Genomic DNA, 22,778 nt, shown 5'->3' with positions numbered 1-22,778 from the left:
CCTAATCCTCAACCTGCTCTGGGGCCACGCTTCACAGCTATCAAAACCTTCACGTCTGCTACCACAGACTGCCGAATCAGGTACAGAATCTACACACAACGCACAAACACAGCACACACACACATTCACACAACACCAAACACTGCAGACTGCCTCTTCAAACCCCCCCTCCCCTCCACGCCACACATCTCCCTCCCGCAACCGGACCGCGAGGCCGCGGCCTCCACTCACACACCATGGCAACGATGTCCCTCCCCCTATCCCGCTACCTCACACAGTGTAGCTCCCGCGAACCGCACAGCACGCCTCCTCTCCTGCACCTCACACAGCTCCCTACCGCAACCAGACCGCGAGGCCCCCTACCCCGCTACACCATGCCACCAATGTCCCTCCCCCTATCCCGCTACCTCACACAGTGTAGCTCCCGCTACACACCACTCCCTCCCGCTACACACCACTCCTCCCGCTCCATTCCCTCCCGGCGGGGGAACAGGCAGGCTGCCACGCGGCGCCTAAGATGCGGACCCCCTTCCTCCCTCGCGCTCCATTCCCTCCCGCTCCACTCACCTCCCTCCCGCTCCATTCCCTCCCGCTCCACTCACCTCCCTCCCGCTCCCTCCCCGGCGTGGGAACAGGCTGCCACGCGGCGCGTAAGATGGCGGACCCCCTTCCTCCCTCGCGGCGCCGAGTGAGAAGATGGCGGCGGCCGGAAGTACAGGTAGGTGTCGCGTGTGTTGCTCCCCCACCTCCCCCCCACCTGCGGCGCCGCCGCCGCCGCACAGAACTGAGAAAGGGCGCATCACGGGGGACTGAGACGTGTGTGTGTGTGTGTGTGTGTGTGTGTGTGTGTGTGTGTGTGTGACACTGCCCCCCCTCCTATCCACTGCCCCCCCTCCTGTCCACTGCCCCCCCTCCTGTCCACTGCCCCCCCCTCCTGTCCACTGCCCCCCCCCTCCTGTCCACTGCCCCCCCTCCTGTCCACTGCCCCCCCCTCCTGTCCACTGCCCCCCCTCCTGTCCACAGCCCCACCCCTCCTGTCCACTGCCCCCCCCTCCTGTCCACTGCCCCCCCTCTCCTGTCCACTGTCCCCCCTCTCCTGTCCACTGCCCCCCCTCTCCTGTCCACTGCCCCCCCTCTCCTGTCCACTGCCCCCCCTCTCCTGTCCACTGCCCCCCCTCTCCTGTCCACTGCCCCCCCTCTCCTGTCCACTGCCCCCCCTCTCCTGTCCACTGCCCCCCCCTCCTGTCCACTGCCCCCCCCCTCCTGTCCACTGCCCCCCCCCCTCCTGTCCACTGCCCCCCCCCTCCTGTCCACTGCCCCCCCCCCTCCTGTCCACTGCCCCCCCCTCCTGTCCACTGTCCACCCCTCCTTTCCACTGCCCCCCCCTCCTGTTCACTGCCCCCCCCCTCCTGTCCGCCGCCCCCCCTCCTGTCCGCCGCCCCCCCCTCCTGTCCGCCGCCCCCCCCTCCTGTCCGCCGCCCCCCGCTCCTGTCCACTGCCCCCCCCTCCTGTCCACTGTCCACCCCCTCCTGTCCACTGTCCACTGCCCCCCCTCCTGTCCACTGCCCCCCTCCTGTCCACTGCCCCCCCTCCTGTCCACTGCCCCCCCTCCTGTCCACTGCCCCCCTCCTGTCCACTGCCCCCCCTCCTGTCCACTGCCCCCCCCTCCTGTCCACTGCCCCCCCCTCCTGTCCACTGCCCCCCCCTCCTGTCCACTGCCCCCCCCTCCTGTCCACTGCCCCCCCCCCTCCTGTCCACTGCCCCCCCCTCCTGTCCACTGCCCCCCCCCTCCTGTCCACTGCCCCCCCCCCTCCTGTCCACTGCCCCCCCCCCTCCTGTCCACTGCCCCCCCCTCCTGTCCACTGCCCCCCCCTCCTGTCCACTGCCCCCCCCCTCCTGTCCACTGCCCCCCCCCTCCTGTCCACTGCCCCCCCCTCCTGTCCACTGCCCCCCCCTCCTGTCCACTGCCCCCCCCTCCTGTCCACTGCCCCCCCCTCCTGTCCACTGCCCCCCCCCTCCTGTCTACTGCCCCCCCCTCCTGTCCACTGCCCCCCCCTCCTGTCCACTGCCCCCCCCTCCTGTCCACTGCCCCCCCCTCCTGTTCACTGCCCCCCCCTCCTGTCCACTGCCCCCCCCCTCCTGTCCACTGCCCCCCCCCTCCTGTCCACTGCCCCCCCCCTCCTGTCCACTGCCCCCCCCTCCTGTCCACTGCCCCCCCCTCCTGTCCACAGCCCCCCCTCCTGTCCACTGCCCCCCCCTCCTGTCCACTGCCCCCCCCCCTCCTGTCTACTGCCCCCCCCTCCTGTCCACTGCCCCCCCCTCCTGTCCACTGCCCCCCCCTCCTGTTCACTGCCCCCCCCCTCCTGTCCGCCGCCCCCCCTCCTGTCCGCCGCCCCCCCCTCCTGTTCACTGCCCCCCCCCTCCTGTCCGCCGCCCCCCCTCCTGTCCACTGCCCCCCCCTCCTGTTCACTGCCCCCCCCCTCCTGTCCGCCGCCCCCCCTCCTGTCCGCCGCCCCCCCCTCCTGTCCGCCGCCCCCCCCTCCTGTCCGCCGCCCCCCGCTCCTGTCCACTGCCCCCCTTCCTGTCCACTGCCTCCCCTCCCCCCTTCCCACCGCCTCCCCTCCCCCTTCCCACCGCCTCCCCTCCCCCTTCCCACCGCCTCCCCTCCCCCCTTCCCACCGCCCCCCCCCTTCCCACCGCCCCTTCCCACCGCCTCCCTTCCCACCGCCCCTTCCCACCACCTCCCTTCCCACCGCCTCCCCTCCCAACTTCCCACCCCCTTCCCACCGCCTCCCCCCCCCTTACCACCGCCTCCCCCCCTTCCTACCCCCTTCCCACCGCCTTCCCACCGCCTCCCCCCCTTCCCACCGCCTCCCCCCCCCTTCCCACCGCCTCCCCCCCCCTTCCCACCGTCTCCCCCCTCCTTCCCACCGCCTCCCCCCCCCCCTTCCCACCGCCTCCCCCCCCTTCCCACCGCCTCCCCCCCCTTCCCACCGCCTCCCCTCCCCCTTCCCACCGCCTCCCCCCCCCTTTCCCACCGCCTCCCCCCCCTTCCCACCACCTCACCCCTCCTCCCCCTTCCCACCACCTCCCCCCTTTGCCCTCTTCCCACCACCTCCCCCCTCCTCCCCCTTCCCACCACTTCTCCCCTTCCCCCCCCCGCTCCCCTTCCCCCCCCGCTCCCCTTCCCCCCCTGCTCCCCTTCCCCCCCGCTCCCCTTCCCCCCCCCCGCTCCCCTTACCCCCCCCCCCGCTCCCCTTACCCCCCCCCTGCTCCCCTTTCCCCCCCCCCCGCTCCCCTCCCCTTCCCCCCCTCCGCTCTCCTTCCCCCCCCCTCCGCTCCCCTTCCCCCCCCCTCCGCTCCCCTTCCCCCTCCGCTCCCCTTTCCCCCCCTCCGCTCCCCTTTCCCCCCCTCCGCTCCCCTTTCCCCCCCCTCCGCTCCCCTTTCCCCCCCCTCCGCTCCCCTTTCCCCCCCCTCCGCTCCCCTTTCCCCCCCTCCGCTCCCCTTTCCCCCCCCTCCGCTCCCCTTTCCGCTCCCCTGCACCCCCCTCCCCTCCACCCCCCTCCCCTCCACCCCTTTCCCCTCCCACCCCCTCCCACACTTCCACCCCTTCCCCCCCTCCTCTAACCCTTCCCCCCCCCGCTCCTCTAATCCTTCCCCCCTCCTCTAACCCTTCCCCCCTCCTCCACCCCTTGCCCCCCTCCTTCACCCCTTGCCCCCCTCCACCACCCCTTGCCCCCCTCCACCACCCCCTCCTCCCCTTCCCGCCGCCCTTCGCCTTCCTGCCCGCCTTACCGCCTCCCCACCCCCGCCTCTGCCTTTCACCCGCCCTTACTCCGGCCGCCTCTGCCTTTCACCCACCGCCTCACAGCCGCTGCACGCACTCAACAGACACCCGCCACACTCGACACATACCTGCCGCCACACACACCTGCTGCCTCCCGCCCCTACGCACCAACATCACTGACCCACCGCCTCACACCCTAGCAGGACCCCCACTCACAGACAGCACTCACAACCCACGCGCCACCCGCCGCCTCACACCCTAGCAGGACCCCCACTCACAGACAGCACTCACAACCCACGCGCCACCCGCCGCCTCACACCCTAGCAGGACCCACACTCACAGACAGCACTCACAACCCACGCACCACCCGCCGCCTCACACCCTAGCAGGACCCCCACTCGCAGACAGCACTCACAACCCACGCGCCACCCGCCGCCTCACACCCTAGCAGGACACACGCCTCACATTTTTACATCACTTATGGCACCAAAATATACGTTGTACTGTGGTGTGGTTACAATAAACCATTTTTATACAACATTGTATTACATTTTCTTCCATCTTTCTTTTCAATATTATTATCCAACCTTTACAACAAATACTCACCTATTGTTCCACAATTTATAAATAATACTACCTATTACGCATTTACATCCCGGGCAACGCCGGGTCTCTCAGCTAGTACTAAATAAATAGTAAAAAGGGAAAATGAAGACTATTCTACTAGGTCGAAATCAGAGGTGAATGTCCAATTCAATGAACAGAGAAGAAAACCGGTCCTGAAAATTAATAATAGCACAATATGGTGAAGTACTGTAAAAAAAAGGTTTACTACCCAAAAATAAAATGCCACTTACAATCTGGCAGAGTAAAATCGCACTGTGAGCAACATCCCAATACAGCAATCTGCTCCATGTCGGCTGACGCCGCTTGTTCGGATGGTAAGTAGTCTCTGGTCACACAGCACGCTCTGTCGATTCAGACCACCTAGTCACCAGTCGATTAAGTTAGGGGGCGTGACGGGGCCTGTGCATTGGAGTTGATGCAACTACAGACACAGCTGTGAGGTTTCCACTCCAATGCACAGGCGCCGTCACTCCCCCTGATGTAATCGACTGGTGACGAGGTGGTACGCACAACTTCAGCTTGCCCCGGTGTCGGGAAACAATTACTCTTGCTACATCTGTATAATGTGGTCTCCTTTTTCATTACTTGGCCATTTTGTTCAGCTGCTGCAATTCCTGCTTTCTCATTGTGCCTACGGGTAGTAATAATAAATGATGGGTATGAAAAGAATGGTCTGTTTAGTGTCGAATTTTGCTGTGTAAGACCCATTGCAACAAGTTGCTGTTGTGTTTTTGTGTTTATTACAGGCTGCAAATGTTGGATCATTTTGCTGAATGTGTCAAGCAAGCTAAAGGAGTTCGCCAGCAGGCTGTGCAGCTGAATATTTTCACAGCTGTGCTTAGTGCACTGAAGGTAGGGACAATACCATACTGATAAATAACATGTGAAATGTACATATGATATAAAACGCATTACTCTGCTGTTCTGGAGAAGTGAAACATTTTGCACGCTAACGATGAGAACATCTACATTCACAGCCTAGATACTTTGTAATATCCCAATAAATATTTGCCATGTGATGATTTTCCAATATAATTGAGGGACTTCAGTGAGTAATTGTGTTTAGCATTCTGACAATCCTAAAGGTAGGTGTATATTTTAGCATTGCAATTCTTTGTAATATAGGAGCCAATGTGCTAGCCATTTGATACATTAGCCATTCGGCTATTCTGGAGAAATTAATACATCTGCACACTAAAGATGGGGAAAATCTAAAATTCACAGCCTAGATACTTTTTTTTTAAATCCCAATAAATATTTGAGGATTTCTTAAAAACATTTCAGGGACTTCAATGGGCAATCATTCATTCCCCCAACTTTTAGAGGTGGGGGGAGATATTTAATTTCTTCTGTTCCAATGCAAGGGTGGGAATCTGGATTCTTGACACATTAGATTTTCTCAAGCTCCCGAATATAGAACATTTAATAATGTTACTATATTAATTAAGATCATATGGGCCATATTTCCAAGGCATATGAAATAGTAGTAAGCGTAAATGTGTGTGCTTTTGTGTATAACTAATCTAAAGGATATTGCTTAAGGCGGGATCGCCGCCTTTTTTCACTATTGATGTTTTTTTTTTTAGAGAATTTGAATCACGGTGTCCTTCATAGAGCAACCTCACTATTTTGAACTTTACCCTGTAAAGACTGTAGCCAATGACACTGAGTTTCAATTAGGGAACCCTGGTTCAATTCCTGGTGTCAGCCCCTTGTGACCTTGGGCAAGTCACTTTATCTCTACTAATAGAAAAATAATACATTTTATTATTAATTATATGAGATACGAACGTGAACATAGATAAAAGAAAAAGTGCGCTAGCACAGCGTATGACTGTCATGCAAGAAGATACAACTCCAATGTGTGGGAGACGGAAACACTATAACTTGTAAGTATAATACATGGTATATAGATGCATGAAAACATGCAGAACTAGTATACAAATGGACTCCTATTGTATGTCTGCTGTACCTTAATGACAATACTTAAGTATAGCTGTATAATATGAATGGAGTACTATGTACGTGAAGGTGTCTGAGAAATGGACAAGTGTGTCTCAAAAGGACATAATAGCACCAGCGCAATAGCTGTGCAGGTAGGGAAACACTTTACTCTATTGACACACACACAGATCCTTGCAAATCCCTGATATATAGGTGTGTACCCGTGGTTCATAGTGAAGTAAATCCAGGATATACTCGGTAACCTCATTCATTCATTCAAAATCACCCTCACTGGATTACTGGATAGCTATACATAAGGTATATCATGTTGTTAATCAGGACAGGCAAGCAACAGGTTAATGCAATCTCTATTCCTAGTCCATGCAAATGCATACGAAGGACAGGAAAAGAAGAAAATCACTGAGTCTGTAAGGTAAGACGACTCAGACAGTCCAGTTACGGAAAATTCCGTCTGTGTAGTTAAGATACCCTTTAAATGAGTGCCAATACCTAAGTAATCAGCACATTTACAATTTGTATATCACAGGGTAAATTGTGTATTGTGTCAAATGGTACTCTATAATCAGAGAAATCTTGATCTAAAGGACGTAATACAAAGAAACCGTCTTGTCTAGTAGCGCTGTTATAAGTAAGGCTTATAAAACCTTCACTTAGAATAAAGGTACTGCAGTCCTGTCTCCACTAGTGGATACCACGTATGGCCCACATCTTAGTTAAATAACTAGGAGTTCAAAGCATGGAAAGTCGCTGCTGTGCATAGATACCGGAGCTACCGCTCCTGTCGCGCTGATGACGTCAGTGTGAAGTCATAACCCGACGCGCGTTTCGTTCAGTAGCCTGAACTTCTTCGGGGACCACACCTAAAAGTGCTGATTACTTAGGTATTGGCACTCATTTAAAGGGTACCTTAACTGCACAGACGGAATTTTCCGTAACTGGACAGTCTGAGTCTTCTTACCTTACAGACGCAGTGATTTTCTTCTTTTCCTGTCCTTCGTATGCATTTGCATGGACTAGGAATATAGATTGCATTAACCTGTTGCTTGCCTGTCCTGATTAACAACATGATATACCTTATGTATAGCTATCCAGTAATCCAGTGAGGGTGATTTTGAATGAATGAATGAGGTTACCGAGTATATCCTGGATTAACTTCACTATGAACTACGGGTACACACCTATATATCAGGGATTTGCAAGGATCTGAGTGTGTGTCAATAGAGTAAAGTGTTTCCCTACCTGCACAGCTATTGCGCTGGTGCTATTATGTCCTTTTGAGACACACTTGTCCATTTCTCAGACACCTTCACGTACATAGTACTCCATTCATATTATACAGCTATACTTAAGTATTGTCATTAAGGTACAGCAGACATACAATAGGAGTCCATTTGTATACTAGTTCTGCATGTTTTCATGCATCTATATACCATGTATTATACTTGCCAGTTATAGTATTTCCGTCTACCACACATTGGAGTTGTATCTTCTTGCATGACAAAGTCATACGCTGTGCTAGCGCACTTTTTTTTATCAATGTTCCCGTTCGTATCTCATATAATTAATCATAAAATGTATTTCTTTTTCTATTAGTAGAGTTTAGTGTGCATCCTCGTAGGGTTCTTTCTCTCTGTCGTGTAATCCAATATGTGTATACCCTGATAGCACCACTCTAGGAAGTATACGTTTTATTTTATTTTCGGTAGGCTGAGCAGACACTCTGTGTGTTTTTATGTGTAAGTCACTTTATCTCCCTGTGCCTCAGGTACCAAAATCATAGATTGTAAGCTCATCTGAGCGGCGACTGTGTCTGTAAAAATCCTATGTGCTGCGTCCTGCGTGCTGTATTGTAATTGTGAAGCCCTTTGAGTCCCTTTGAGAGAAAAGAGCTGTATGAAATAGCGATATTACCCTTTTAGCAATTGCTTAAGTTGTGTAGAGTTGATTTTAAAGCATTGTTGTTATTTTGCTTCTTTATCCAGGGCCTAGCAGAGAACAAGAGCTCTCTAGGTCCGGAGGAAGTACGTAAATCAGCCCTGACGCTGGTAATGGGTGCCCTGGACAATCCCAACCCCATCCTAAGATGTGCTGCTGGAGAGGCCCTGGGCAGAATGGCTCATGTGGTTGGAGAAGCAACTTTCATTGCCAGGATGGCACAGTACAGCTTTGACAAGTGAGACAATGCTCGAAAGCATAGAAAAGGGGCTTTGGGACTGGGGCTTATATTTAGACTATTTATATTGCAGTTTAAACTGGCTTAGGTTTTTTTTGTGCAATAAGTCCTATTGCAGCAACGGCGCAACTTTGTACTATGCTGTGTGTTTTCTGTGCAATATATACAGTGTGTTTAAATTGCCAACAGCACCGACCATACATGACTGCCTTGTGAACTAACTTTCAGCTACAATCATCACAAATCATTTATTGTAACAAATGTTACCAATTAAAATAATTTTATTTAACTATACTATATGCAACATCAATTGCTAAGATCGCTTCTATTGTAGAATTCCCTATACATTATCCACTGAACATCATATCATATAATCTGTTGATAACACGCTCTATCGGATAGTGCAGTTGGCACTATTCCCTAAGCACCTGATTACCAGAGTGTAGGACCTGAGTACATACAATTGGGGCCTGTTCGGGGCTATCAATCTCTCCATCTGTGAGGGTTGATTGTACTTATTGTTGGTTGCAACCTTGTAGAAGCCCTGACAACGTTCATGTTTTGAAAGAAAATGGCATTACTTCACTCTTCCTCCGTAATAGCTGTCGTGGGACATAAAACGCCAGTTTCTTGCACAGTAGAGATGTTCACGGTTTGACAAAGCTGTTAAAAAGGCATGCCAAATGACCATATTCAACTAAGGTTTATGTTGGCATTAGATTCTTTTTCTCCCTTCAATCAACTCATAGCTGTAACAGCAGCTGCCTATTGTATAGTATGGCTCTTGTGTAAATACCATGATAACATTTCATTGTATACTCTTCCTAAAAATTGTCATATCGTATATATTCCATACCGTAGTTTCTTTAACTTTTTCACTTTCATTCATTGTATATTTCCTTGAAATTGTCTAAACCACTTGCTTGTTTAAATACACACATTCCAACTATCAATAGATATCCTTACTTGTGTTAGAATGTAGTTTCTAATCATTTGTTTGTACCTCAGCGTAACTTTAATATGTTCCAGCACTTTGACTGAGTGCCTGAAAATAACATTCTGATTCCTGAATTCTGCATGTAATCAATGTGTGTTCGGTGTTAGAAAGTGTTAAGCAAGTCCTGTATTCTGCATGTGCTCTGCACATGGACTTCTACATCATCTTCATCTAGGCTGAAGTCTGCTCGGGATGTAGTGGCTAGGACAGGCCACTCTCTGGCACTCGGTTGCCTCCATCGTTACGTTGGAGGGATTGGGTCAGGCCAGCACCTGAAGACTAGCGTCAGCATTCTCTTGGCATTGGCTCAGGATGGCACCTCACCAGAAGTTCAGGTGAGAGAAGATTATGGGCTTGCGGCACATCTAACACCGCTCTAAAGACCACTGTCACATAATCTATGGGTCTAACTGCAGCCTTGATTTTAACAATCCTATCGAAGCAACAAAAATGAAAAACCATTACCTTGTATTTAGACTTTAGCTTTCAATTTGGAATTAAATGCCATTTCCCGTATTTGTAAGTCATTGATCTAGGATTCTAGTCAATTCATACTGTTTCGGCACTATAGAAATAAATTACAGCTCAAGCCCATTATAACGCGGTGCTTGGGGTCCAAAGGATCACATCGTGTTATTGCACCACTCGGGTTCCGCGGTCGCTGGAGGGGGAGAGCTGGGATAACTCTCCCAGCTGTCCCACGCGCAGTGGCATCCCCACACAGGAGTGATCCAGCAGCAGCTGGCAGCTCTCTTCTCTCCTTGCTTCTGCCGTCAGCTTCCGGCTGACAGGGAGAGAGAGGAAAATTAGCGCGAGAGCCAGCATGGTAGGAAGATCTGCATAGAATTTAGGAGCCACGCTTGCATCGCATTAAAAGCGGATACGCTTCTCTTTCTCTCCCTCTTTTTCTCTCTCTCCCTCTTACTCTCTCTCTCTCTTTCCCTCTTACTCTCTTTCTTTCCCTCTTACTCATGTTAAACGCCCCCCCCCCACACACTTTCAATCTATTTGCAGACATGGTCTCTTCATTCGCTTGCCTTGATTGTTGACTCGAGCGGCCCCATGTATCGTGGCTACGTTGAACCAACACTCTCCTTAGTTCTGACACTTTTGCTGACTGTTCCCCCTTCACATATAGAAGTACATCAGTGCCTGGGCCGGTGCTTGGGTGCCATTATAACTACGGTGGGCCCAGAACTGCAAGGTGAGTAGGTTAACCCTTTTGCTGCTGCAATGCAGTGTTTTGCTATGCAGGTGGACATATATATATATATTCTAGTATATTCTAGTATTTCAGAGCTTAGGAATTCTGGGTGTTCTGCAGCAGTGGCCAAAAGGGTAGAATAATTGGTATAAATGTTGAAAATAGTTAATATTTTAAAGCTGCAGTTCAGTCAGTATCCTGCATGTGTGTTTTTTTTTAATAAATCAGTTCTGTAGTAAGAAAAAATACTTTTAGCATTTTCTGTTTTTAAAAAAACAACTTTGAAAGACCATTTTCTTGTATTCTATTTTAACAACCATTTGCTAAGGCACTGCCCCTTCATGTCCTGTCACAAGCCCTGGCACACCCCTTTGTCAGCCCTGCCCTCCCTCTAGCACATGTCAGTGCAGGAGTGCTCATGAATATTCATGAGCTTCCACTGAGTGACAGAAGCAGAAGAAAAACAGATCCCTTCACTAATGATGTCACCAAATTTCGCCTATCAATACATGGAGAACGAATTGACCTGCAGCTATGCAGTTCTTTAGGTAAGTAGAGATTGCCCACATGAAACTATTGACGTAAAAAAAAAAAAAAAAGACTGAACTGCAGCTTTAATAGTTAATTGTTAACGGACGGAACAAGGAGTTTAAAGTACATTATTGAGTAGAGGATAATACTCAAAATTGAAGTACTTCATTTAAGGTTAGAAAGAAGGAAAAAACAATGACAGCATTGACAATTTGTCTACTTTCATCTACACCGTAAAATGAAACGGTTGTTTTCAAACTGTTTCTGAGAACTGAAGTTCGCCAATTTGTGTATCCAATGTTCTTATTACTAGCAAAAAGAGCGTTAACGTAGTATATAAATTCATGTCAAACCCCTTCATTGCTGAAATAATGTAATAGACATCATACGGACATGTTGCCTAGCCCCCTAAAACCAAAGAATATAATAAAAACTTTACATAGATAAATGATTGGTCTCAGCATTTTTTTGAGTCGCTCACTTCAGTGATAAAGGATGGTAAAATGTAGTAGTGATCGTAAACCTGTCTTCATGATCTTTTCATTTACGCTGTTCAGTGTATAATGCAAAAACAAGAAAAAGACTAAGCAAAAAGACTCTCCAAGGTAGGAAGTACAGGCAGTCCTCGGTTATCCAACAGAATCCGTTCTGGAAGTAGCGTTAGATAGTGAAACCGTTGTAAAGTGAGTCCCATGTTTATCAGTTGCGCGGATAACGCATTCCAGCGTCGAAAAACGTCCCATTCGTTGTAAAGTGAGACGTTGGAAAGCGAGGACTACCTTCATATTAAAATTCCTCAAAGGAAATAGGTTGAGAATCCTGTATCTGTTTTTGGTTACAGGTAACGGGCCCACTATCTCTACTATCCGTTCCTCATGTCTGGTTGGCTGTGCTATCATGCAGGATCATTCAGACTCTCTGGTGCAGGCCGCAGCCATCTCCTGTCTCCAGCAACTTCACATGTTTGCACCTCGTCACGTCAACCTATCCAGCCTGGTTCCCTGCCTCTGCGTAAGTTTCACTTCCTCTGCGTCCTCAGCCATTGAAGGTGGAGTGAAGATAGTGGAAAGGAACAAATAATGCTCTTCAAGATGGGCTCTCTGACTTATTTCTGCAAAGTTTTATTGTGCCACAGTGTGAGTCAACATTTCGGCTGCTCTCTGGCAGCCTTCCTCAAAGCATATAGTGGCGGGGAAAAGTTTGTGAACTCCTTCAATATACACGTGTGAAAATTTATGTGAACCTTTAGTTCAGTACCTGCTGGCACCCCCCCCGAGCAACAATCACTTCAACTTAGCGTTTCCTGTAACTGCTGGTCAATCTCTCACATCGGTTTTGAGGAATTTTGGCCCATTGAACTGCTTAAGCTCAGTTATGTATGAGGGCTTCTTTGCATGGACAGCTCGCTTCAGGTCCTGCCACACCATCTCGATGGGGTTTAGGTCCGGACTTTGAGTAGGCCATTCAAAAACGTGGAATTTCTTCTGCAGCCATTCTTTTGTAGATCTGCCTTAGGATTATTGTCTTGCTGCATGACCCACTTTCAGTTCAACTTTAGCTCATGGACGGATGGCCTGACATTCTGCTCTAGAATCTTCTCATACAAAGCAGCCCCAAACCATCACACTCTCACCTCCATGCTTGAGGGTTGGGATGAGATTCTTCTGTTCGAACTTAATGTTTTTGTTTTCGCAAACATAACGTTTTTCATTGAGGCCAAAAAGTTCTACTTTTGACTTGTCTGTCCAAGGAACATTGTTCCAGAAGTCTTGTAGATCGTGTACGTGCTCTTTGGCGAACTTCAGACAGACAGCAATGTTCTTTTTAGAGAGCAGTGGTAGCCTCTTTAAACAAGAATGGTGTTCATAGAAGGATAGCAGTCTCTTTTTCTGATAGTTGAGTCATGACCACTCACATCACCCAAGGCGGGAGTGGCCCGTAGATCCTTGGATGTTAATCTGGGGTTCTTTGTGACTTCTTGGAAATAGTTTTGTAACCCTTTCTAGCCTAATGAGCATCAATAAATGCTTGCTATCCAATGCATTGGTTTGACGTGTTTCTACACACCTGTATGGTGAAGACTAAACTCACAAAGTTTCTGATTTTTATAAAGGGTGTGGTCTCCTAAACTCACCCCTGAAGATCGACCTAATTATTTAAACACCTGATTCTAATTATCCCCTTTCATCTAGCTAATAAAACCAGAGTTTCACTTCCTTTTGCACATACCCTGATACTCATTGTTTTGTCTAATTCATACATCATTTTGTTTTAAAATATATGAAAGTGGTTAATATAAACCCTATTGGATATTTAAGAAAAGACTGCTTTTGATTCACGAAGGTTGTCATGGAAAAACTACGGAATTTCCATCATTATCATTGGAGTTCACAAACTTTTTCTTGCCACTGTAGGTGTCCTTGAGATTCAAAATTAAAAGCTCTGCTTCACATGCTTTTTGTGATACAGTATTAAGTTGTGTGGCAAAAAAACTACTCTTTTTTTTTTTTTTTTTTTTTTAATCCATTCACTTTTCTTTTTTTTAATGGTTTGAAACTACAGAATACGCGGCCCTTTTTGTCTATTACATCACATTTTTCAAACTTTCTCTGTTCAGTAGACAAAAAAAAAACCTGCAGTAATTTTTTGAACTGCTGAAAAACCTGTAGTAAAACATACAAGCAAACAAGAAAGATGCTGTGACTCTGTAAACTCTACTACTGTGGTTCCCAAGTTTTTTTTCTTTTTTTACATTGTACATTTACATTGTTTTTTACACCCCCTGCTAGAAAATATTTGTTCTGCGAAACCCTAATTAATACATTGTATTGCCTGCTTATCAGACTGTTGCTAACAAAACTATTTGACGGATCCCAGGCAGTACCGTGTCCTGAGTTTGTACGGGGAACACACGTTTAATAAGGTGCCAAACTGCACCTCGGTATGTGCAGACAGCATGGCTGGTATAGCTGTCCGTTATTGCAAGAGCTTTCATAGTCACGCCCCACAATGCTGTGCTCCTGTGAATGCAAAACATTGTGAGGTGCGACTTTGGAAGCTTTTGCTGTAATTGCCAGCCATACCACCCCACACTAAGCGACGGTTTGGGGCCTCACTAAGTATGCAGACTCCACACTGGGTCAGGAACCCAATCTGCAGCCTAGAATCTGTCATTATGTATTTTTGGGGGAGAACTTCTTGGACATACCTCCCTATCCACTAGGGGTCCCTGAACCCACTGTTGGGAATCACTGCGCTAGTGGATTAGCTCTTAAAACTTCTTCTGTACTTGTCTTTAGTCTTGACAAGTGCAGTGCTTTCTGGGCATGTATTGTAATTGTTTGATCTCTGTTCTAGGTTCACCTGGGCAGTTCACACTTGTTGCTGCGGCGTGCAGCCGTTGCATGTCTCCGGCAGCTGGCACAAAGGGAAGCGGCAGAAGTATGTGAATATGCAATGAACCTCGCAAAAAATGCAGGGGACAAAGAAACCAGGGGCATAAGTAAGTGTGACTGGAGGTAAATGTTAAGGAGATTGGATGGGAAAAACATAGCCACACAAAGATACAATACATAAATACAGTAGCTGTATTATGAATGAATATCACCACCAACAATGTCAGCATATATAGATATAGTTGTATGCTGGCAGGGCGTACATGTGTTTCTTGTTTGATTTATGCACTGCTACCTGGCCAGGCTTTACCTACCGCTCAACATATTGCTGGTTACTTTAAGGTGTACACAAGTGCTTTTGTTGTTTCCACAATGGGGGAAAAGACTTAGGGCAATTTTAGCTAAAGTGCTACTCCAAAAGACACCTTCTGGGCTGGAAGACACATTGTGGCCATATTGAAGTCAATGGGTCATAAAGGGCAATATTTACTTAAGTAAAAATCCACGAAGAACAGGGCATTATTGGCCAGTAATGCCCTGTTCTGAGGGGATTATTACGGCAGTGGATATTCACAGTTGAGTGCAAATAGCCGCACGGCTATTCGCACTCAGTAGAAAATAAAATGGAAAAAAATAAACACCCCAGCCAGGAATTGAACCCTGGTCCACTCTGTTAATGGCCTGGAGCATAACCACTGAGTTATAAGACTTTCTGATGTGTTTTTAGTGAATAAAGACATAGAAACCTACTGACATTACAGTGTTCATAGCAGCTCGGCTATTCGCACTCAGTTAAGTTGAGTGCAAATAGCTGCACGGCTATTCGCACTCAGTAGAAAATAAAATGGAAAAAAAAAAAGAACACTCTCCTATTGACATTCTATACCCCCTGCATCTGTAATCAGCGCGGCTTTAGGCTGAGTCCCCAGTCAGCACTGTGACACGCGCCCGGCGGGGTGGCGGCGCATGCACAGCGCTAGTCCACGATCTGCGGTCTGAGGGGAGAGAGAAAGTTTGTGACGGGAGGGGGTGTGGCGGTAGGTTTGCGGGGGCATGGCCATGACGTCCCGCGGCTGGTTCGCCCTCATTGGCTGAACCGCCGGTGGGGGCGTGGCCACGCCTCCGTCACAAATGCCAATCTCAAACTCTCAAAGCCTGAGAGGGAGCGTGGCGTGCTGGCACACGAGCGCTGCGCCCTGCTCGGCCGTGCAATTTGTGGCTAGGTGCACGCTCATCTGGGGGCGCAGCCACAACGGCACTGAGCTGGTTCGCCCTCATTAGGTGAACCGCTTACGTGACGCGCTTGGAGGCGGCAAATTCAATTTTGCTTGCTCTGCAAGCGTCTCAAGCCCCGATGCTCACCCTGGCCAGACACATAAGGCCTCGGCCAGGGTTCCTGCTAGCGTGCGGAGGCGCGCTGAGGCTCAGGGAAAGCGGGTGCTTTCCCTGGCCTTAGACAGCGCGCCGTCCGGGGGTGCATCGGGGGCGTGTCGGCGGGCGGGCCAGTGACGTCACGGAGCTGGTTCGCCCTCATTCGGCGAACCGCTCACGTGACCGGACCTGCGCGCCGGCAAGCGGGGAAATGTAAAATTTCCCTAAGACCTACGCTTCCGCAAGCGCGCAGAAGCATAGGCGAGCCCCTACTAAAGCCGCTCTCATTGCGGCTGTAGGGGCTTAGTGCCGAGCGGAAGCGCGCCTCCGCCCGCAAGCACTAAACATGTTGTTTCACGTGGGACCTGCATCGCGAGACGGGTGCTTCATGGCCGGTGTCAACTGCTCTGACCCCTCCCCCCCCATCGGGCCAGCATCAGCCCCACCCCCGCAGCACACTGGTGCGCGTGAGCAGTGGCGTGATCCCTGCAGCGGGGCTGGCGGCAACTGCTGTGACCAACCACCGGGCCCCCCGCTGCACCGCCACCCCTCCCCCCGCATGACAGGGCTGTCCCGTCACCCCACGCAGCCACTAGACAACCCACGCAGCCGCGGGAAACCCCCGTACTGCCGCCCTCCCCCCACCCGCAGCATTGTTCCCCCACCCCCAGTACCGCCGCCACCACCCACAAGCACCCTCACGCCGCACCCTCCTCCCCCCCCCCCTGCTGGTAAGTCTGATTTTTGGGGGTGTTTAAAATAAATATTAAAAAAATAACCCACGGGGGTTTCCCGCGGCTGCGTGGGTTGTCTAGCGGCTGTGGGGGGTGACGGGACAGCCCTGTCATGCGGGGGGAGGGGTGGCGGTGCAGAGGGGGGGTGTGACGGTGCAGCGGGGGGGCCGGCGGCTGGTCACAGCAGTTGCCGCCAGCCTCGCTGCAGGCATCACGCCACTGCTCACGCGTGCAGCAGTGTGCTACGGGGGTGGGGCTGATGCTGGCCCGATGGGGGGGGGGGGCAGAGCAGTTGACACCGGCCATGAAGCACCTGTCTCGCAATGCAGGTCCCACGCGAAACGGGGCTCCCTCTGACGCCGGTGTGCCGGAAGCTTAACCCAGACTACTTCCGGCGCTACCACAGGTAGACAACGCGATTTTTTTTGCAGTGATTTCTTATTTTTTTTTAATTAACAGGCGCCCGGCCGCGCGTCACCCACGGGGCCAGGGACACCAGTACCCTTTCTTCCCCGCTGTTGGCAGCCCTGATTAAGATCAATGGTGTACAGTACATATATCGTAACCCAGTTTATAATTGGTATACATCATTATGCATAAGGCCGCGTCCATGTTTAGTGCTTGCGGGCGGAGGCGCGCTTCCGCTCGGCACTGAGCCCCTACAGCCGCAGTGAGAGCGGCTTTAGTAGGGGCTCGCCTACGCTTCTGCGCGCTTGCGGAAGCGTAGGTCTTAGGGAAATTTTACATTTCCCCGCTTGCCAGCGCGCAGGTCCGAATGTCACTGGCCGCCCGCCGACACGCCCCGGACGGCACGCTAGCAGGAACCCTGGCCGAGGCCTTATGTGTCTGGCCAGGGTGAGCATCGGGGCTTGAGACGCTTGCAGAGCAAGCAAAATTGAATTTGCCGCCTCCAAGCGCGTCACGTAAGCGGTTCACCTAATGAGGCTCAGTGCCGTTGTGGCCGCGCCCCCAGATGAGCGTGCACCTAGCCACAAATTGCACGGCAGAGCAGGGCGCAGTGCTGACTGGGGACTCAGCCTAAAGCCGCGCTGATTACAGATGCAGGGGGTATAGAATGTCAATAGGAGAGTGTTCTTTTTTTTTTTTTTCATTTTCTACTGAGTGCGAATAGCCGTGCGGCTATTTGCACTCAACTTAACTGAGTGCGAATAGCCGAGCTGCTATGAACACTGTAATGTCAGTAGGTTTCTATGTCTTTATTCACTACAAAAACATCAGAAAGTCTTATAACTCAGTGGTTATGCTCCAGGCCATTAGCACAGTTGACCAGGGTTCGATTCCTGGCTGGGGTGTTTATTTTTTCCCATTTTATTTTCTACTGAGTGCGAATAGCCGTGCGGCTATTTGCACTCAACTGTGAATAGCCGTGCGGCTATTTGCACTCAACTGTGAATATCCACTGCCGATTATTACTATTATAGACTTTATTTTTTTTAATTTTTCATAACAAATATACATTTTTGTAGTCATATTGATTTTTAATCAGCATGATTGTCTACATTCTTATGCTTTTACTGCAAGTTTATTAAAAAAAAAATGTACATATACACAGCCCCCTCTATATATACACACACACACACACACACACACACACACTGCAGTCCCCCCTCTATATATACACACACACACACACACACTCGGCAACCCCCCCTATATACACAAACACACTCTACAGTACCCTCTACACACTGTGCAGCCCCCCACCCCCACCTCTACACCCACAATACACACTGCAGACCTCCTCCATTCTCTACACTCACAAAACACAGCAGCCCCCCCCCCTCTACACCCACAAGATACACTGCAGACACACACACCAACAAAACACACTGCTGCCCCCTCTACATCCATAAAACACACACCAGCAGCCCCATCTACACCCTCTGCATCTACCCCCATGTAAACCCACACACTGCAGGCAGGCAGACACACACACACAACCTTCTGCACCCCTCCTCCACCCACAAAACACACACTGCAGCCACCCCTCTGCACCTACAAAACACACACTGCAGCCACCCCTCTGCACCTACAAAACACACACTGCAGAGATACACACAAATCAACAAAACAGGCTCTGACACCTCTACATCCACAAAACACACACCAGCAGCCCCCCTCTACACACACTGCAGACACACACCAACAAAACTCTGCACCCTCCTCCAATCACAAAACACACACTGAAGACACACACACTGCAGCTCCCCCTCTACACCAACAAAACACACAGCAGACACACACCAACAAGACTCTGCTGCCCCCTCTACACACACCAACAGAAGACACACACACTAATAAAACACTGCTGCCCCCTTTACACCCACAAAACACACTCAGCAGACACACAAACCTTTCCCTTCACTCTCCTGTACGGCGCTCTCTGCAGACAGGGTGGTGGTGGAGTCAGTGCCTTGCTGGTATGTTCTGTCCAATCACCTCCCCTGTCTAAGTGCAAATTTCACTCTTTGTGAATTAAACCTGAAAGCTGATTAGCTGAAAAACTTGGCAAGCTGCCAGAAATTCTGGGCCATTACTGATTGGTTAAAATTCCGGGCATTATCCAATCAGAGAGCAGGGATTTCAATAATGCCCTGAATTTTACTGCTTTAGCCTATAATAATTAGTAATGTGTCTTTCAGCATCGGAAGGTGTCTTATGGCATTGGTAAATATGGGCCCAAATTCCTTCTGTTAGGCCTAAAAGCTCGTAGATACTTGACGATGACTAATCTACTGTAGTGGCGTTTTAATAATAATAACTTTTATTTCATATAGTGCATTTCTCCCAATTGGACTCCGTGCATCACAATTACAATATAGTGCGCAACATTGTACATATAATTTTTATAGACACAGACAATTTTAGTCTCCCATGAACTCAGCATTTTTTTTTACAATGAAAGAACTGTAATCCAGTATTGAATAAACTAATTTTCATTAGCCATTGATGAGTGCTAACGGGATATGCATTTCTGTTTTCTGTTCCTGAGGAAAGGAAAATTGCAAAAAACTGCCTAGGTTTACAGGCGGGAATCTGACTTTTGTTCTCTCTGCCTTGTTCCCCAGATATAAACATAACCGACACTGGTCTAGAGGGGGTTCTCTTTGGGATGCTGGACCGAGAGACTGACCGCAAGCTGTGCTCTGATATCCACGACACCCTGGGACACATGCTGTCCTCCCTGGCCATGGACAAATTGTCTCATTGGCTGTTACTATGCAAAGATGTCTTGGCAGCCTCCAGTGGTATGTATTAAGCTGGACTTCCATTCAGAAATGTAATTAACGTTTTAAAATATTCAACTTTTAAAAGAAAACTCCAGAAAAAAGTCCACTGGAGTCCTTCAATATCAAGAGGGGGGTGGGTGGGGGGTGGAGGAGGGGAATTTTGTCTTTCCTTATATAGCTCCAACAGTGCACACCGCACTGTACATACATGTTTGCTGGCACAGAGTCCCTGTCTTGAACAGCTTACAATCCAATGTTGGTGCTGGTGGTAGAGGACAATAAATGGACTTGTCCAAGGTCATGAGGAGAGCACACGGATTTGAGCCAAGTTCCCCCTCTTCAAAGGCAGTGACATGACCACTGAGCGACTCCTTCGGCCCATTCCATTCGTTTACATTGATGAAACCACACGTCCAATATGTCATTACAGACATGGGCACCACAGTCCTTGTCGGAGGAGTCAAGGATGAGGAATCGGAGAAGAAGGATGAGATGGACGACGACACCATGTTTACCTCGCTTGGCGAAGACAAGTCCAAGCCATTCGTGGCTCCCCGCTGGGCCACGCGGGTGTTCGCAGCCGACTGCCTGTGTCGGATCATCATGCTATGTGAGAACTCGGACAAGGCTCACTTTGACCTGGCTGTGGCCCGGGCAGTAAGACTCAAAAATCCCAAAAGTAAGAGCCACTATTTCTTCTTTGTCTTTAATCAATGGGAATGTGATCCAGTAGTACATGGATTAACACTTTCCCTGCCAGTGGGGACGGCACCATAAGGCAAAGCATTGCAGCCTTTTCTGACAGCAAAAGGGGTGTGCTGCTGGTGTCTTTAACGCTGGCTGGGGGTCAGCTCTGCATGTTCTTATACTGTATTGGACGATTTGTTATATTGCTAGCCAATACATTGCTGGCCTCTGGCTGCAAAGGGGTTAATACACAGCAGAAACATGATTTTAAGGCTTGTTTCTTTCAAGTCGCAATCAATATATCACTGATCTATTACTTATGGTGAAATAATTTACTAGGGTGTGTGGCTGACTATCGTTGTATGCGGCCATTGTTCATAGCCAGACTTGCTGTCCCCAAATGCTGCGGCACTTGGGCCCCCTAGATTTTGAACTCACCCTGTCAGCAGCCCGGCATCTCCCCCTCTATAACTCGCACTTGCTCCTCTCTCCCTAATCCCGTTCTTCAATTCCCACTCCCCCTTTCTCACCCCCCCTCACCCCTCCCCTCTCGCTCTTTAACCTTCCACCCCTCTGCCGCCAGCCATGGAATGGTTGTCCATCTGCTCCCCCCTCTGTCAGTGGCACTGTCTGGAAATACCACTAGCTCTCTAGTTTCATAGCATGGATTCTCAGTCTTCGTTTACAGTATAGATATCTGTTTAAAAGTGATCTTCTAAATTCCCTAATACTGGATTCTTTCACAGACGACCTTTTGGTTCTCCATCTCTCAGACCTGATTCGTATGGCTTTCATGGCTGCCACTGATCATAGCAACCAGCTGCGGATGGCCGGCCTCCAAGCACTACAAGACATCATCAAGAAATTTGCATCTGTTCCCGAGCCTGAATTTCCGGGTCATGTAATTTTGGAGCAATACCAGGCTAATGTAAGAAATTGCAACGTCCTAACGGCCCCACTTGGGTCTGGCTTAGATACGAACAGCTAAGTTATTAAATTTCTTCAAACCCCTTTAATCAGAGCTTGAAAAGCTTCTCTTATCCTTGGGGGGGGAGAGGGGGGGAATTAATCGCTTTCCCTGTAATGTACAGATCAATATATTTGCTTGGCCCCAAAGTGAAGAACATTTAAGCCACGTGCTTTGTTCTGCTATGAAATGCATGATTGTGCCAGGAAACCATCTGCAAATAGTGTTGTGGACACTTTGCTGCCAGAGTAGCTTGCAATGCATTCCTCTTGCAGCTGAGCGGTTAAAATCCGCTTCTCATTATTGCTGAACTTTTAGCACCTATCTGAAGGTCATGTGCTTTACAAATAAATGCTAATAATAATAATAATAATGTGGAACATCTGCACTTGTATTTTGGCGATACAGTATAAGCAAACCCCACAGCAATGACTTGCGCAAAAATACTTACCTTGATGTGTGTCTGTATATAAAAGTAATTTAGATAAACAGTGTTTTTTTTTTTTTTCATTAATACAATTTAATGCTGTATGTCCGTGTTCTCCAGCCTTCTCCTATATTGAGACCCAATGGGAACTTATATTAAGTATTACCTGATCCTACCCTCTATATTCCTGTATTTATTATCTTTATATTTGTGTCTGACTTGCCTGCTTGAATATTTTGTTCTCACTTATTAACTATACAATATTTTGTATAATACTTCGTTTTGGTGGCCTCAATGATTTTGTAAAAATTGTGGATTTATTATAGATTCTGAAAACTTTTAATGTCAACAAGAGTTCTTCTTAGCTGGTACAGGGTTTGCAGATATGGAATACTCCAAGGTATGGTTTTCATGTGTAATGTTTTATGAATATCAACATATTTTATCTTCAGGTTGGAGCTGCATTGAGACCGGCATTTTCACAAGATACACCTTCAGACATCACTGCAAAAGCCTGCCAGGTAAAGTAATAGCAGTGCATTTACAGCAACAATCCAAAACATACACAACTTTCAGGCAAATAGCTGTACTTAAAAAGCATTTTGATGTCATATTCACTGACCGCTTGGCCCTTTTCAGACACTTACCTGAACACCCTCCTA

At 49.4% G+C, this 22,778-nt stretch overlaps 1 protein-coding gene across 18 annotated transcripts in view; it reads left to right on the top strand.

The window, feature by feature from the left end:
- Nucleotides 1–22,778, top strand: part of HEATR5B (HEAT repeat containing 5B) — a 77,342-nt gene that overhangs the window by 41,810 nt on the left and 12,754 nt on the right. For all 18 annotated transcript variants that reach the window (XM_075596649.1, XM_075596641.1, XM_075596634.1 and 15 more), the window contains 10 exons: nucleotides 5,161–5,266; nucleotides 8,362–8,552; nucleotides 9,725–9,884; nucleotides 10,564–10,753; nucleotides 12,126–12,295; nucleotides 14,642–14,786; nucleotides 19,874–20,053; nucleotides 20,466–20,714; nucleotides 21,469–21,650; nucleotides 22,569–22,637. In XM_075596649.1, the coding sequence (XP_075452764.1) occupies nucleotides 5,161–5,266; nucleotides 8,362–8,552; nucleotides 9,725–9,884; nucleotides 10,564–10,753; nucleotides 12,126–12,295; nucleotides 14,642–14,786; nucleotides 19,874–20,053; nucleotides 20,466–20,714; nucleotides 21,469–21,650; nucleotides 22,569–22,637 (1,642 nt within the window). The remainder of the gene's footprint in view (nucleotides 1–5,160; nucleotides 5,267–8,361; nucleotides 8,553–9,724; nucleotides 9,885–10,563; nucleotides 10,754–12,125; nucleotides 12,296–14,641; nucleotides 14,787–19,873; nucleotides 20,054–20,465; nucleotides 20,715–21,468; nucleotides 21,651–22,568; nucleotides 22,638–22,778) is intronic.

Source organism: Ascaphus truei, chromosome 4 (genome assembly GCF_040206685.1).
Source record: "Ascaphus truei isolate aAscTru1 chromosome 4, aAscTru1.hap1, whole genome shotgun sequence".
Lineage (NCBI taxonomy): Eukaryota > Metazoa > Chordata > Amphibia > Anura > Ascaphidae > Ascaphus > Ascaphus truei.
Note: the sequence above shows the minus strand (reverse complement) of the source record. Positions and strands in the feature narration are given on the sequence as shown.